The following is a 17,543-nucleotide window of genomic DNA, read 5'->3' on the forward strand; positions in this document are numbered from 1 at the left end:
AGTTACAGTTTTTACTTAAATCTATGGCAAAATGTATGGCAAAACCTGAAAATGGTTGTCTAGCAATGATCCACAACCAATTTGATAGAGCTTGAAGAATTTTGAATAGGAATAATGGGCAAATGTTGTACAATCCAGGTGTGGAAAGCTCATAGAGACTTACCCAGAAAAAGACTCACAGCTGTAATTGCTGCCAAAGGTGCTTCTACAAAGGACTGACTCAGGGGTGTGAATACTTATGTAAATGTCTGCATTTCATTTTCAATCCATTTGAAAAAATTTCTAAAAACATATTTTCACTTTGTCATTATGGGGTATTGTGTGTAGAGTGGTGAGAAAAAAATATATTTAATCCATTTCGAATTCATGCTGTAAGACAACAATGTGGAATAAGTCAAGGGATATGAATACTTTCTGAAGGCACTTGCCCTAAACTGATACAATATTTGGTGACGTAAGGATGTACTTTTTTTACTGTCTTCATATTTTACATCTGATTATAAATAAACAGGTCTTTAACTCTAAATTGTTGTCCAGATCAATTAATATTGTAGGCTATTGATAATTATAAACTGGGTGGTTCGAGCCCTGAATGCTGATTGGCTGACAACCGTGTTATATCAGACCGTATACCATGGATATGACAAAACGTTTATTTTTACTGCTCTAATTACATTGGTAACCAGTTTATAATAGCAATAAGGCACCTGGGGGGTTTGTGGTATATGGCCAATATACCACGGCTAAGGGCTGTATCCAGGCACTCTGCATTGAGCCCTTAGCGCTGGTATATTGGCCATATACCACACCCCCTCGTGCCTTATTCCTTAATTATGTTATTCCTTCTATTCTACATGTAGGCCTTGTCAGTGGTTAGTTTAGTTATTTTTTCATCACGTTTTGACTGTCACATTTTGCAAACATGTAGGCACTTTCTGATAATTTGTTTTCACAATTTCGCTCCTCATAGGCACTTTCACAGGCGGGTGGCCTACTGCAGGTTACAATAGGAATTTGGCTACCCTGCCATCTAGCGGCCAGGTGCTACAATTACTATTCATCTCTTTATTGTGTCCGAGCCTCAAAGGCCGACGACATTCATGAAGTGCGCACGGCGAGTGTCCTCCGAGTCCGCTCTCTCTCTCTCTGGCATTACAATATAGGCTCACTGCACTCTCCAACAACGTTTGAAAAGTTGCATCATTACGACGTCGGGCAACCTTACAAGCCTTCTGAGGTTAAGACTTGCTCATAAAGTTTGCATGAATTAAGATTAACCCATAAGGCATTTAAAAGCATAGGACTGCGTGTTATTCTATCCCATGCATCTCGAACACCAGTGAAATCTGAGACTTTATCATGAACTTGTTTTTTTCTCCAACATAAAATCCCATAGGCCCATGTTATCTTTCAAAATTACACTATATCCCCTTTGTTTCATAGGTGATTCTCATGTCTGTAGTTAGACTACACATTTTTATAAAGAAAGATCAAATCGACTAAAATTGGAAGAAGTTAGGCTAGAAATTGTTGTTTTAATGTTAAGCCATTCGTGCCATTCATTCAGCATATTGAATGAATTATCCTTATGACACATTTATTGGATTGTAGTTATACAATTTTCATTCGCAACGACTGTGGGGCAGACATCTCAGAAATGTTTTCTATTCATCTACCAAATGGATTGGTCTTTTGTGAGGATTAATTAAGCTTTAGCCTAGTCTACATCGTGGTCGTGAGAAAATGCCTTTATCAAACGGGGCTCCTTTAGATATAGCCTAGTCAAAACGAGAAACACATTGGGTTCGCCATGAAAGTGGAAGCATATTGCTATGAAAGCATATTTCTAAAAGCTCCACACCCAAACATTTCACAAACACCTTATCACCGCACAGTTAAAAGCTTAGATTTTCTGATTGTGGAATAAACCCTGCTATGTTCTTCCATTATATCCTTCAGATTCCTCATTTGTATATGTATTTATGTGCGGAACAATGGGACAAAATTAAGCAACTCGATGCGTTTCTTTTATGCAGTTTCAGGCAAAAGTCAATATATAAAAAAAAAAAAAAAAAAAATGCCATTCAACAAAAGTGAGTCGATTATACCTGCAATCCATATTCTAGTTCAACGATTAAACAAAGTGTTGAATCCATAGGGAAATTTGCCAAACGTAGGCTAAAGCTTCTGTCTCAATCAACGTTAAAGAATAGTAATATTATTTGCCTCCTCTGAAATAGGCTATTTCTGAATAAACAAATAAAATCTTGTTTTATTTTTCTTTGCGTCTGTTAATGGTGGTTTTGGAGATGTCAATTTGTATTGTTTGAAGATGGAAGTCATTTTTTCATTGTCAAAGCCGACAATATTATCTACCCGGGTTTAGAATGTGGATATAGGCGGCAGAACATGCGCAGTGGCAGTTTGTGCCATATTGGAATGAGGTCGTGAACGACTAGGCGGAAAGAAACGGCATCTAAAACCGACTTGAAAAACTATTTACTGGTAAGAATCAGATTATGTAACCAAATACTCACATACTATATTTTGTTTATTACGAGCTTAATATGATATCATGCATTTTGATGCTGTCTGCGTCTTTTTTCCCGTCTCTAAAAAAGATGACTCGGGCTCGGTCGAGTGCAAGCGCCCTTATTGCTCGCTACAGTGTAGCTAGCCTATTGCTCAAGCCATGACGTTCCAGTAACTTGACTTGGTCACAGACGTTTTTAGCATGTGCCGAATCAGCCGCATTCGACTTGGTGCATTTGGCATCAGAACTGACCTATATGGAATAAACACAGAAGCTATGAAATATATGTTATTTCTTGCATTCGGTGTCCTTCTCTTTAGTGCACGTTCCAGTGTGAAAGTTGGATCATCAGCGCTCGTGCCTGTGCAAAGCTATTGCGTTAATAGCTTGAAAATCATTGAAAGCATCTATCGAGAATTCCCCGAAAATGTTGTTACTGAACTTAATCCATTTATCGCTCTTATATAATAAAGGTTGCAAGCTTGATAGTAGACGCCTCTGGTGTATTTGACTTTAAATCAAATAGGCCTAGGAATATTTTAGATTTTATTTTATTTTTATTTCATTGTTGTTGTATGCCTAACAGATAAATTATGCTATAAACATTGCCATTTACACGTAGGCTACTCTAAGCACTAAGCTGCCTATTTCTCTCCAACTATAACTCCAACTTCCCAGTTATGCAACTTGAGTAATCGCAGCAACATTGTTTCAATTGACCTTCTGCTATAAACTGCAACATTGTTTCAATTGATGTGCCATATAGCCTAAATTGCAACATTGTTTCATTTGACATGCCGATGAAATATCAATATGAAGTGTTTTTTGCATAAAAATGTGATATCCACTTCTGCCGATCAGGCTCTTCTATGGGCATTTACACGAAAAATCCAGTTCGAATGACAGTTTCAATACTGTGCTTTATGGGGACAACAACTGTCTTTTGACGTGCTTATGGGGACAACTGTCTTCTGACGTGCGATGGGCGCTCGGGCACCCCAGTTACATTAGGCCACTATTTGACAATGGCAACATACAACCCTGAAATACAATCTCTCAAAGAACAAGAAGCCTATGTGTAGGCTAATTGCTGACAATAAGGATTCATAAACACATCGTGTAGGCTAATATTGTTGAAAACTTGTTACACTTGATGAAAATACTCCCATTAGTCTAAGGTTATTCTTGACATAAACCCATTTCATCAACAGACTTCACTTTCGTTTACAGTACGTTTCTAAAACCCTTGTGTGTCCAATCAATGCATTTCTTTAACTTGCATTTACTGCCCAGCGGCCACTCAGTGTGACTCAGAGGACTTAATTCAGGCAATGGCATGTTAAGCACTGATCAAATGATCCAATAGCTGCTGGGAGGCGGTTGTAAAAATCAGCGTGTGTTTGTGTATGCATTCTAGTTTCTCTTTCAGGGTGAGTCAGTGTATATTCTGGTGGAGAGAGTCAGGCAGGCAGTCAGTCTCAGTGGTGTAAAGTACTTAAGTAAAAATACTTGAAAGTACTACTTAAGTAGTTTTTTGGTGTATCAGTACTTTACTATTTATATTTTTGATTACTTTTACTTTTACTTCACTACATTCCTAAAGAAAAGGATGTACTTTTTACTCCATACATTTTCCCTGACACCCAAAAGTATTCATTACATTTTGAATGCTTAGCAGGACAATAAAATGGTCTAATTCACACAATTATCAAAAGAACATCCCTGGTCATCCCTACAGCCTCTTATCTGGTGGATTCACTAAACACATGCTTCGTTTGTAAATTATGTCTGAGTGTGCCCCTGGCTATTTACATTTTTAGTCATTTAGCAGACGCTCTTATCCAGAGCGACTTACAGTTAGTGAGTGCATACATTTTCATACTGGGCCCCTGTGGTAATCAAACCCACAACCCTGGCATTGCAAGCGCCATGCTCTACCAACTGAGCTACACGGGGGCTATCTGTAAATAAAATAAAAACAAGAAAATGATGCTGTCAGGTTTGCTTAATATAAGGACTTTGAAATGATTTATACTTTTACTTTTACTTTTGATACTTAAGTATCATTTATCAATTACAATCACTTTTGATACTTAAGTATATTTAAAACCAAATACTTTTAGACTTTTACTCAAGTAGTAGTTTACTGGGTGACTTTCACTTCTACTTGAGTCATTTTCTATTAAGGTATCTTCTTCTCAGCGTCATTCAGACTTGTGTATATGTCATATTGAAGTAATGATTTAAAAAAACTTGCTGACATTTTCAATCCTTCTTTTTCTTTCAATCAACAACTTTGAGAATATTTTTTTGAGATAATCAGTTATTATAATGCAGCCCAACACTGAGGGCTGGCTCTTTGTAAATAGCTAAATGGCTCTGCTGCTCTTTTCATCCTCTAGTGTTTGAGACGTGAGTGTGACCTCAAGGACAATGAGGCCCTCAGCTGGATAGCTGTGTATGTGTGTGTGTGTGTGTGTGTGTGTGTGTGTGTGGGCAGCAGGGTTGTGGGTGAAGGGCTGAACCTGGGTTATGTGGGTCGTGGTGTCCGGGCAGTGGTCAGGGGGACCCTGTCTGATGGCTGTCTCCTCTTTAATAGAGACATCAGACATGACAAAGACAGGCTTGACAGCCCTGCTGAATGGAGCAGCAGTGACAGAGCAGCTATCCTCTGCATCCTTTACACAAACCTCTCAGCTATTGTCATCTCTAATGCTCTCTCATGCCCAGTATATAAATGCTATTTTGTCTTGTTGTGTTAAGTTATTTCATCCGCTTTGTTGTCACAGAGTGGCTATAGGCCCACAGCTCGACTTTGTTTCAAAGTTGTGGTCTGTTTGAGATATCTTTGGCCTCATAAAAAAAAATTATTAAGTCCTCTCTCATACTTTTAGCAACTTAGCAAGGCCATTTTGTACAAGCAAGGTCATTTAGTATTTTCAAAACACGTACCTAAATATTCTCTGTTTCACTTCTTCTCTCACGCACACTAACTAAACTTTGTTTATGCTTCCATTTGCTAAGCGCCCCTCCCCATCCCAAAAACTAAATGTAAGCACTGGACACATTCAAATTACATCCCTTACACCAGCTATGCCACTTTTACCAACAGCCTACTATGCTTTCTTGCTTTCCTGGTTTTGGCTGTCAAACAGATTTAAAGAATGATGTCCATCTTTTCTAGATAATAATCAGTCTCTCCTTTCTTCCCCAGAGCTTCTAGACTTGGCCAGTAGGAGGAGCCAACATGAGTCATGAGTTGCTGGAGTCCGGTGAGTAACAACATGGACCTGCAGCTTTGTTACTGGTGGAGAGGGCTTTCTGACATAACATAATTAACCTGTGTGTGTGTGTGTGTGTGTGTGTGTGTGTGTTGCAGATGGGGACTCTAGTCAGGATGTGTCTGACTTTAACTGGGATGACTATCTGGAGGAGAACGGGGCAGTGTCTGTGCCCCACCATGCCTTCAAACATGTAAGTACTGAGACTATTTACACTCCTCATAACCACACACAATACTCATACACTGTTGATCAATAGTTGACCTTATAAGAGCTTTTCATATATCATTCTCTCCAGGTGGACCAGGGCTTGCAGACGGGTCTGACTCCAGGTATGAAGCTGGAGGTGTGTGTGCGTTCAGAGACTGACCAACCCTACTGGGTGGCCACCATCATCACCACCTGTGGCCAGCTGCTCCTCCTGCGCTACGAAGGTTACCACGACGACCGCCGCGCCGACTTCTGGTGTGACATCATGACGGCTGACCTCCACCCCCTGGGCTGGAGCCGGGAGCAGGGCAAACCCATGAGACCCCCCGAGGGTGAGGGAGATAGGGCTGGGGAGGGAACTCAGTGGGATGGCTGTTTTGAATGATCTCTTCCACGCCCAACTAGTTGTACGAGGGTTATTACGAGGTTATTACAGTGAAATCTAGACCTGAGTTTTTCAAAGACATTTCCCAAGCTTGTTTTGATATTCTGTAACCATGTCTCTCCATCGCCCCCCTCAGGTGTGAGAGAGAAGCAACCAGACTGGGAGGGCGTCCTGGAGAAAGCCCTAGCTGAGAAGTGCAGTGCACCTGCCAACCTGCTGGAAGGGGTGAGAGAGGCTCAGTTGTAAACTGGAACAACTGGGAATGTATGCCAGATAAGCAAGGGTTTTGAGCTCCCTTTGTATCAGTAAGGGTATTGGTGAGTGTAACCTAGCATGTCCTTACTTGTGTGTGTGTGCCTGCGTGCTTACGCGTGTGTGTGTGTGTGTGTGTGTATAGCCCCAGCGAGGTAAGGACCCGGTGGACCTGCTGTCTCCAGGCTGCAGTGTGGAGCTGCAGGACAGTGTTGACCCTGGGGTGGCGTGGGGCGCTGAGGTGGAGGAGAACATGGGTGGCAGGCTGAGACTACGTCTAGCGGGCACAGAGGGGCTCCCTGATACACACTCCACCCTCTGGCTCTACTACCTGCACCCCCACCTCCACCCACCTGGCTGGGCCAAGGAGCACGGCTGCACCCTCACGCCTCCTTCAGGTAAACTGCTCTTTTCAAAAAGATCTTGGGTGAATTAAGTTTCAAGATGCAAAAAGCAACAAATGATTCATGAATAAAGGTTGTGTTGTTTTACTGTTTTAATATGATAATCTGTGTGTGTGCTTGCTTGTTTCAGCTCTGGTCCCCCTGCACACGGAGGAGGAGTGGGAGGAGGTCAGACAGAGGATCAGTGATCAGCCTCATGATGATGCCCTCTCTGAAGAGTTCTATAAGGTAAAGGCACTACCAAGCAGTATGTACTAACACTACAAGGGTCTGTGGAATACCAGTGCAATATTGATAGAACGAGCCATCACTGTGTGTGTGTGTGTGTGTGTGTCTGCTTCAGGACCGGCCTGCCGTTGCTGCCCACTGCTTCACTGAGGGGATGAAACTGGAGGCCGTTGACCCTGCGTACCCTTTCTGCATCAGTCCTGCCACCGTTACCAAGGTGAGAACCTCTTTACTGGCCCCGTCTCACCTCAGGCTCCTAGAATTGTCTGAATACGTTCTTCTCAGACCAGAGATGATTAATATGACTGGGTTGGATGATGGCAGTACAGTAGTGATGGCACTCCAGCCCACCCAACAGTTTGCACTATATTGTTGTTGCATACTCAGTCCACTCAGATCAGTGGTCACCTCAGGACTAGGAGAGTAGAAATTTGCTAAGATAAATCCTGACATAGTACCCATGTAAACTCTGGTAGCCTACCCACTCCAAGTAGAAGTGGAAGTCATTGAGATACAGTATGGTAGTGTATGTGAGGCTAGCTTTGGGTGTGATATGGTTATGGAACAAGGGTAGGGTAACTACTGCATAGAGCAGACATGACCCACTGGACACACACTGGTTAAACTAACGTGGAATAGAAGTTGATTTAATGTCTGTGCCCAGTGGGGAGTGTGATGTGATACCCTACCTCTCCTCTTCAGGTGTTCAGTGATGAGTGCTTCCTAGTAAAGATGGACAGTCTCTGTGGTGATGATTCGGGGGCAGAGGGCGTTGGGTCCTTCCTGTGTCACAGGGACAGTCCTGGGATCTTTCCTGCCCAGTGGAGCCTGAAGAATGGCCTCCCGCTCAGCCCCCCTCCAGGTGAGGAAACGCTAGTAACATTTACAGAGCTACTTTTAATAATGTGCTCAGTTATTATTTTTAGGCTTTAGCTAATTGTATTGTGTTCTCTCTCTCCGTTTGTGTAGGGTACCAGGGGCAGGACTTTGACTGGGCAGACTACCTGAAACAGTGCGAGGCTGAGGCAGCACCCCAACACTGCTTCCCCACAGTGAGTCAAGCTCTGTCTGACATAGAACAATGCTATATAACATGAGTGTATAGCTTGGGTGAACAGGGGACATGAATAATCTCTCTCCTGATGTATCTCTGTCTACCTCTCAGGAACAGTCTGATCACAGCTTTAAAGAGGCCATGAAGTTGGAGGCGGTCAACCCACTCTCACCTGAGCACATTCACGTGGCAACGGTAACCAAGGTCAAAGGGCAACATATCTGGCTTGGCCTGGAAGGTGAGAACCTGTAGCTACGTATCATATCTGGGCCCTGCATTTTTAAATCTTAGTCTGAAACCATTTGAGTGTGAGCTTGTGCACACTGATGGTATTAATATTAGATCATTAATTAGTTATGTGGGTCTAAATAAGTTGTGTCTCTGTGTGTCTAGGGCTGAAACAGGCTATACCAGAGATGATCGCTCATGTGGACTCGTTGGATATGTTCCCTGTCAGCTGGTGTGAGACCAACGGTTACCCCCTGCTGTACCCCATCAAGCCCAAAGGTGGGTGTCCCAAAATAAGATCACTTTGTGTCCCTCTCTAATCTGAAGGGGAGCCACTAGCATGCCACAATATGCATGGAGGTGTTAACCATTGCAGTCAGCGTATTTGACAGTACTCTGTATAGTTTCAGTAGAGTTTTATTAATGGTGATTATACATTGTCTTACAGTTGAGAAGCAGAGGAGGATTGCTGTGGTGCAGCCTGAGAAACAGTAAGTAGGCCTATGGGAAAGGAAGGAATCTATCATTGGCTGGTCATTGGCTGTTTGTCCACTTTTGATTGGTTAACACTCCAGTCCCATGCACTTTGACCCCTAACCTGTATCTTTGTCCCTACAGCCGAGCACTACCCAAATCCACAACACCTGACACACTCAAGCTGCAGGTGGCCAGCCAATCAGAGACGGGTGAGTGTTTCTCATGTAGACATTCCAGATAAATACATTAGTAGGGTTTCTAACCTGAGGCACAGCCCTTACATTGTGTGTGATGTGTTTGTGAACAGGACAGGGGAATGGAAAGTACTGCTGTCCCAAGATCTTCTTCAACCACCGCTGCTTCTCTGGCCCCTACCTGAATAAGGGCCGCATCGCTGAGCTGCCCCAGTGTGTCGGCCCTGGCAACTGTGTCCTGGTGCTCAAAGAGGTGAGGAGCACCTGGGTGGGATTGGAACAACCGTACTATACTATGATAGGGCTGTGGATATTTTGTCAGCCAGTAACTGTCATGCAAATGATTGCTGTTCTCACGTTAATTTACCATTAATTAACATAAACACCTTAAGCATCTCCGGGCTTCCACGTATACAAGCTGCTGATGCACGCCTTTGGAACATCTAGGCCTACATTTTAAAAAGTCTAACAGGTTGAAACAGGTCCTATATGCTACTCTTAATTTAGAGTTAATTGGTAACTTTAGTTGTGATAGGTATACAAACCATACAAATAAAAACATATGGGCTGCATGATGCGACTCTATATTGATGATTTGGAACAAGTTGCCAAAAAAGGCATGCGCTCTAATCCTTGCGCTTCCCGCAGAGAGAGAGAGAGAATTGCATTGCTGCTCTGCTTGTGTGGCAAGCAAATTGGGAGATATCTAGATGGAATTCAAATTATAGAATTAAAAGTGAAATGAGAAGGAAAGGCTACAACGACCAAAAGCCAACCAGTAGGCTGCTACTTAATATTCTGAATGGAGTTGTTGTTATTTGTAGGCTAACTGTAGGACAGTGAGAAGTGCAGTAGCGTTATGGCTAGCCTCAATTAGCCCAGTTACTTGCTTCTCTCGGTTTGATGCAGTCAAGGCAGGTAGGCTACTATGCAACCGGATGGATGATAAATAACTAGCAAGAAGTTAGTCTACTAGCACGAGATAACAGTGGTTGCTGTGTCTTTCTCCCTCCGTACCTGCTCCGGTACTCCGAGCCTCCTGCGTCTTACTCACACTCACACACCACACGGCCCCTCCCCTGCTCCATAGTAGTTGGAGCTGCTCTCTCTCACTTTCTCCCTAGCGCCGGTTAATAAAGTAGCAAAACAATTTGCTTTTCTGATCGTTATCTTTAGGTCAGCTCGGAATGTGTTTTTAAAATGTCATTATGCATTTTGGGTCCAGGGCTTTCCCGTGACCATTTCAGAACGGGACCTCTTAACACCCATCACCATTTGTCCTCATCATTCAGATTATTCAAATTCAATCATAAATTGTTTAGAGAGTAATTAGAGGGACTATAGAGCGCTGAGTACCAGGCCATTAGTGAGGGCCGTTAGCAAGTTGGGTAGGCTACCCATAAGCGCCATTCATTCATGCAGTTTTGGATGGGATTACCGTGACCAACGGTCACATGTCATTTTACTGTGGTCATGACTCGTGACTGTCGGTGTGGAGGTAATACGGTCACCGCGACAGCCTTGCACTATGATGTTATAACTGTATTACGTTGTACTAAAACTACGTGAACTAAACTACTCAAATCTCCTTAGGGCAGTTGGTAATAGGGTGAAATCTTGCTATCCCAGAGATCACTCCTGACTTCCCACTTAGACTGGGAACAGTATCCATGCTAACCCCTTCATGTCTCTCTCCGTCTCCCTGTGTCCTGTCCAGGTGTTGAGTCTGCTGATCAACTCAGCCTACAAGCCCAGCCGGGTGCTCAGGGAGCTGCAGCTGGACCAGGAGGACCGCTGGCACGGCCATGGAGAGACGCTCAAAGCCAAGTGAGAAACACATGCTCCATCATAACGTCATTACAATCACCCAATGCACTTTCTACATAGATTCAATCTAAACTTTTCTGCTCATGTTTGTGGTTGAGTTGATGATTGAAGTGTGTACTGGGATTGGCTAAGCTGTCCTAGCGTTGCTAACCTGAGGATCTGTTTTTGACCGGCAGATACAAGGGAAAGAGTTACCGGGCTACGGTGGAGATAGTGCGTACGGCGGATCGCGTGGCAGAGTTCTGTAGGAAGACCTGCATCAAGCTGGAGTGTTGCCCAAACCTGTTTGGACCTCGCATGGTTCTGGAGCGCTGCTCAGAGAACTGCTCTGTGCTCACCAAGACCAAATACAGTACGTGTGACCTACTCAATCGCTCTAGATCAAATACATATAAGTGTTCAGAAATCAGGTGTTATGGAGATAAAGAGGCACTCAAAGCTGATATGCAAGGGGGGAAAATCAACAAATAGGGGACACAGTGTCTGTTTTATGTGTACTTCATTATGTACCTACAGTGCATTTGGAAAGTATTCAGACCCCTTTACTTTTTCCACATTTTGTTACGTTACAGCCTTATTCTAAAATGGATTAAATTAAACAAATTAGTTATCAGTCTACACACAATACTCCATAATGACAAAGCAAAAACAGAAATACCTTATTTACATAACTATTCAGACACTTTGCTATGAGACTCGAAATTGAGCTCAGGTGCATCATGTATCCATTGGAGTCCACCTGTGGTAAATTCAATTTATTGGATATGATTTGGAAAGACACACACCTGTCTATATAAGGTCCCACAGTTGACAGTGCATGTCAGAGCAAAAACCAAGCCATGAGGTTGAAGGAATTGTCCGTAGAGCTCTGAGACAGGATTGTGTCAAGGCACAGATGTGGGGAAGGGTACCAAAAATGTTCTTCAGCATTGAACGTCCCCAAGAAGACAGTTGCCTCCATCATTCTTAATTGGAAGAAGTTTGGAACCACCAGGACTTCCTAGAGCTGGCCGCCCGGCCAAACTGAACAATCAGGGGAGAAGGGCCTTGGTCAGGGAGGTGACCAACAACCCGATGGTCACTCTGACAGAGCTCCAGAGTTCCTCTGTGGAGATGGGAGAACCTTCCAGAACAACCATCTCTGCAGCACTCCACCAATCAGGCCTTTATGGGAGTGGCCAGACGGAAGCCACTCCTCAGTAAAACGCACATGACAGCCCGCTTGGAGTTTGCCACAAACACCTAAAGGACTCTCAGACCATGAGAAAAAAGATTCTCTGGTCTGATGAAACCAAGATTGAACTCTTTGGCCTGAATGCCAAGCGTCATGTCTGGAGGAAACCTGGCACCATCCCTACGGTGAAGCATGGTGGTGGCAGCATCATGCTGTGGGGATGTTTTTCAGCGGCAGGGACTGGGAGACTAGTCAGGATCGAGGGAAAAATGAACGGAGCAAAGTACAGAGAGATCCTTGATGAAAACCTGCTCCAGAGCGCTCTGGACCTCAGACTGGGGCGAAGGTTCACCTTCCAACAGGACAACGACCCTAAGCACATGGCCAAGACAACGTAGGAGTGGCTTCGGGACAAGTCTCTGAATGTCCTTGAGTGGCCCAGCCAGAAACCGGACTTGAACCCGATCGAACATCTCTGGAGAGACCTGAAAATAGCTGTGCAGAGAAAAATGGGAGAAATGCCCCAAATTCAGGTGTGCCAAGCTTGTAGCGTCATAACCAAGAAGAATCGAGGCTGTAATCGCTGCCAAAGGTGCTTCAACAAAGTACTGAGTAGAGGGTCTGAATACTTATGGAAATGTGATATTTCCGTTTCTTTTTTAAATGTTTTTTGCAAAAATGTCTAAAAACCTGTTTTTGCTTTGTCATTATGGGGTATTGTGTGTAAATTGATGAGGGGGAAAAAACGATTTAATCAATTTTAGAATAAAGCTGTAACGTAACAAAATGTTGAAAAAGTCAAGCGGTATGAATACTTTCTGAATGCACTGTATGTCGATGGTAATAAAGTATTGGATGCATAATGCTCAGGAGGACTGAGATTGGAGTATTGATTTGTTCTTTGAAGCTTATTACTATGGTAAGAAGAAATGTAAGCGAGTGGGCCGCCCACCAGGGGGGCATTCTAACCTAGAAGGAGGGGTGAAGAGAAGAGGTAGAAGGAGGAAGAGGAGAAAGCAACTCTTTGTCCATAAGAAGAGGCGCTCCTCAGCCTCACTGGACAACACACCTGCCGGTTCACCACAGGTAACAGACACACTCGCACACACACACACACACACACACACACACACACACACACACACACACACACACACACACACACACACACACACACACACACACACACACACACACACTCACACTCACACTCACACTCACACTCACACTCCTATCCAGATATATTTAAACTGAACAATCCCTTTCTCTAACACAGGGCAGTGGAGATGAGGAGGATCTGGATGATGGGGACTCTCTGAGTGACGATACTGGCTCTGAGCTCCAGGATGATCAGGACGATTCAGAATATTCCATTGGGAAGTCTCAACCACCCACCCCATCCCCTTCTCCTCCTGCAACGCCCAGGCCCACCCGAAAACGCAGGAAACCTCGCTCCCCATCTTACTCTGATGATGAGAACCACCCACCTTCACCAAAGGTAGACTACTGTGCCTTGACTATTTGTTTGTTCACTGTGAATAGACAGTTGGGTGTTTAGCAACAAAACCGACGCGTGCACAACTATGGGGAAAACTGACAGTTTGGCTTAGATTGTTGACAAGATGTTAACTATATTTTGTCTCCAATGTTTATTGAAAACATAAATACATTTGCACAATGAGCACTTGTTGTCTCTCAAATACATCGTTACAGTTGTTGGTTAGCTAGCTAGCAAGTTTTAGCCATATTAGCATAGACGTGACATCAGTCAGAATACCTCAAAACAAGGCATGGTATCAAGAACAAGATCAAACTAGCTGAAACGAGCCACCTACGACTCCCCACATGGCAGCTTCTTGTCATTGTTGCTAGCCATCTGGCCATCCAGAATCACAACACATGACCTTCTGCCCCATTGAAGTGTGAGCATTGTTTAATTTGACGTTGTCAGCTAACCCGTCTATATATATAGTATATTGAATGGTCTGGGTCTTATTGCCCCATGTTAAAGTTAAAACCCATAATTAACTGCATCTCTGTGTTCTGCAGAGTTCGAGAGGTGAGGCTCCCCAGAAACTGTGTTTGGACACCAGTCCCCTGGAGTGGAGTGTGACTGATGTGGTGTGTTTCATCAGGACCACTGACTGTGCTCCCCTGGCACGTATCTTCCTGGATCAGGTATTAATCACACACAGACACACACACACATACACACACAGAATCATTCTCTTGACTGTATAACTGTGTGTACAGCAGTGCTTGACTTTGGCCGGAGCTGTCCGGAATGCCGTACCTGCACTTCTAATTTTTGGGGAATTGCGTACCGGCTCCATTATAAAATCAAAGTAGCCTATCGTTGGGCCAGATTCACACACAGAGGCAAAAAAGGTTGATCAAAGCGGAATGAAGGCGGGATCTGCATTGAGTAGCAATGGAGAGTGGGCGTTCATATCCTGATTCCGCTTTGTTGAAGTTTATTTGCCACTAGTCTGTGAATATGTGAGAGACAGTAGGCTGTTCAAGATTGCGCAGATTGAAAATGTACCAGCCTGAATAACATGATGCGCTGTTCTAAGTTGTCAAATGAGGGTTTGTAAAGTCATGAAAAGTAATAGAAATTATTTTCATAATTGTTGTTAATGTAATTCATGAAAGCACACTTTTAAATATGATCAATCAATTAAAAAACGACATATCAGCCATTATCAGAATGACCGTTCAGTACATGTCTGTGCTGCTGCGTGTGTGCCAGTGCGAGTGGGCTGTTGCCCGAGGAGAGAGAGTGCGACATTTCAGCAGCAGGTATAAAATAATGACAGACAGACTAACTATAATTCAAAACATAACTTGTAGCAGTTATCTCGCTATTTAACTATAGCTAACTAAGCATTCATTTTCATTTTGTTGTTGCCTTTCCACTGGCACTGTAGAGCCTAAATACATCTGCACAGTTGGAAAGCTGGGATTCCCCTCTATTAAACAGTAGCCATGTAATTGCGACAACTTAAAAAATATTTTAAGAATAGCCTAATTGACAAATAACTTGCTGTGCATAGATCTCCTCCAAAACATGAATATTTGAGCCGTATATATTAACATGTCTAGTTAGATACCTTGCTTTGAAGTAGCCTATCTTATCCATTTGATCCCTGATTTATTGAATGAGGGAATTGTATAAAGACAAAGGTATTTGCTTGTAATGTTGAAAAAGCCAAGCCTGCACACCCAGGAGCTCTCCAGATGGAGGGTTGACCACATGTTGACAACATGTGACTAACAGTGCAGTTCTATGTGGGGAGGCTAGGTGCCTTGATCAAGGGCACAACGGCAGGATCAGACGCAGCAGCTTTCCAGTGTCAATAATGCTTAACCTTTTCATGTAGGCTATAATCATTGTCATGAAAATGTGGTTAAAGGTCATGGATAACAGTGAATAATCAGAGGTTTCTATAGCATAATGTCATTTGTGAATTTCGGTGAACATAGTCTAATGGACCGACTTGGAAAAAGACAGCTCCTGCACTTCTTCCATCCCAAGTCAAGCACTGGTGTACAGTGTGGCCTAAATCCATTACCATTGTTGTCTAACCCCATGGCCGTGCTTGTGTTTTCAGGAGATTGATGGACAGGCTCTGCTTCTGCTCAACCTGCCCACACTACAGGAGTGTATGGAGCTGAAACTGGGACCAGCCATAAAGCTGTGTCACCATATCGAAAGGGTCAAACTGGAATTCTACCAGAAATTTGCATCATAGCTGAGGGTTCTAAACTAAATAAACATTACATACAGTCAGTAACATTAAATGACTCCGTAACTGATTTACAACTGGACATCCTTTGGACCCTGCACCCAGACCCAGCACAACAGCAGCAGTCATGGATGGACATAAGATGGAATGAGACTTTCATTGTTTCATGTTTCTTTGCTGTTTTTTACTGTGTAATGGTCAGAAAGGGTTCTGCCTCACTGTATTCTAGGTAAAGACAACTTAACATGGATATTTATATTCAGGTTTATCTCACCCACAGTCTCAAAATGACTCCTGGTTTCATTTAATCAACTTCACAAGCATTGACAATGCAAGGATGTAAGCACAAAGACAAATAAACCATGTACTATATCGCAGTATGCAAAGTGTACATAGCAGGGTGTACTTGTATATAGTGTACGTATTTAAAAGCTCTTCTAGTGCAACAGGGTGATTAATGGTTATAGCCTGGTTTTCTACTAAACATATTTGCTTTGAAAGTATCTGTGCAAAGGCCTTATTTCAAAATGTAGACATACATTTGAGATTGGAAAGAGCAATCCCCACTGTTTGACAGTCTTTTCGTCTTCTCAAAGAGGGATTTTAACATCTAATCATATTGAAGACATTATCTAGGGCCTGTAGTAAAAACATTAAGATGTATGTGGTTTTGGAGCAAAATTCAAATAAGTATAAACCAAATTTTGTGACCCTTTGTGACCCTTTATAGATTTGTATAGTTTTCCCTTTTAACTACAACCATTGGTGGACTACTGTGTGTGTGTTTTATTTTCGTGAGCCATTCTAGCTGTCTTTGCTGTGTTTGTGTTTTTATTTCCCCTCATTTACCTGTCTCTGCCATTGAGATCTAATACTCTTACAGGAGATAAAACTGTGGAATTTATTAATTTGATTTTGTCTATATGTTTGTTGAGTATGATTGCTATTTTAAAAGAATCTGGAATAAAAGCCTGAATCTCATCCCAATAGACAGCAATAGCAATGGCGTATTTTTGTAGGCACTAACTCCGCCATGGTTCATTGGACAAAGCCTATGGGAAAATTTAGTTTTTGTAGGGTTTTTGGATAAATGACGAAAATAAGGTCTGTGGTAAACACAGGCTTAGGAGGTCTTATACGTTTTGTTCTATGAGATCATCTTCATCAGATAACGTCACTTTATGTCAATTTTCAAGCATTTATGTAATAATTTAAAAACACATAAAGCTTCATAATTCATAAAGGTCATGTTAACTGACTGATATTATCTCATAGAACAAAACATATAAGATTTCCTAAGTCTGTGTTAACCCCAGACCAAATTTTCAGCGTTTATCCCAAAACCCTATTCTTTCCACATTCCCCATTCATTTTCCCCATAGGAATGGCTGAACGAACCAGAGATAAGTCATTTCTGGGTTTTAGGACTTCAAACTGGCGAGCTCTATGAGTTCAACACAGTTCAAGATCTTTCCAAGCTACACTTCCCATGATACCGTTGTGTCACGTCGATCACATGAACTTTTACGTCATGTCAACATGAGTGG

General features: G+C 42.8%; 1 protein-coding gene across 1 annotated transcript; it reads left to right on the forward strand.

Annotated features, from left to right (window-relative positions):
• Window positions 1-2,422: 2,422 nt before the first annotated feature.
• LOC121574965 (scm-like with four MBT domains protein 1) lies at window positions 2,423-16,985 on the forward strand. Its single transcript, XM_041887672.2, has 21 exons — window positions 2,423-2,505; window positions 5,750-5,805; window positions 5,913-6,007; window positions 6,113-6,356; window positions 6,546-6,634; window positions 6,807-7,059; window positions 7,196-7,293; window positions 7,409-7,510; window positions 7,996-8,155; window positions 8,263-8,345; window positions 8,459-8,585; window positions 8,741-8,854; window positions 9,024-9,066; window positions 9,194-9,261; window positions 9,360-9,499; window positions 10,964-11,073; window positions 11,250-11,425; window positions 13,155-13,333; window positions 13,524-13,745; window positions 14,297-14,425; window positions 15,862-16,985. The coding sequence occupies exons 2-21, from the start codon at window positions 5,781-5,783 to the stop codon at window positions 16,000-16,002; spliced, it is 2,598 nt and encodes an 865-aa protein (XP_041743606.1). The 5' UTR covers window positions 2,423-2,505; window positions 5,750-5,780; the 3' UTR covers window positions 16,003-16,985.
• The last annotated feature ends 558 nt before the right edge of the window (window positions 16,986-17,543 follow it).

This window comes from Coregonus clupeaformis, chromosome 10 (assembly GCF_020615455.1).
Source record: "Coregonus clupeaformis isolate EN_2021a chromosome 10, ASM2061545v1, whole genome shotgun sequence".
NCBI lineage: Eukaryota > Metazoa > Chordata > Actinopteri > Salmoniformes > Salmonidae > Coregonus > Coregonus clupeaformis.

Excerpts from the sequence above, each read along its gene's own strand:
- LOC121574965 (XM_041887672.2), top strand. The coding sequence starts at position 5,781 with ATGAGTCATGAGTTGCTGGAGTCCG. Across the intron at positions 7,294-7,408 it reads TCTCTGAAGAGTTCTATAAG|GACCGGCCTGCCGTTGCTGC; the intron begins GTAAAGGCACTA and ends TGTCTGCTTCAG. Across the intron at positions 8,855-9,023 it reads GTACCCCATCAAGCCCAAAG|TTGAGAAGCAGAGGAGGATT; the intron begins GTGGGTGTCCCA and ends ATTGTCTTACAG.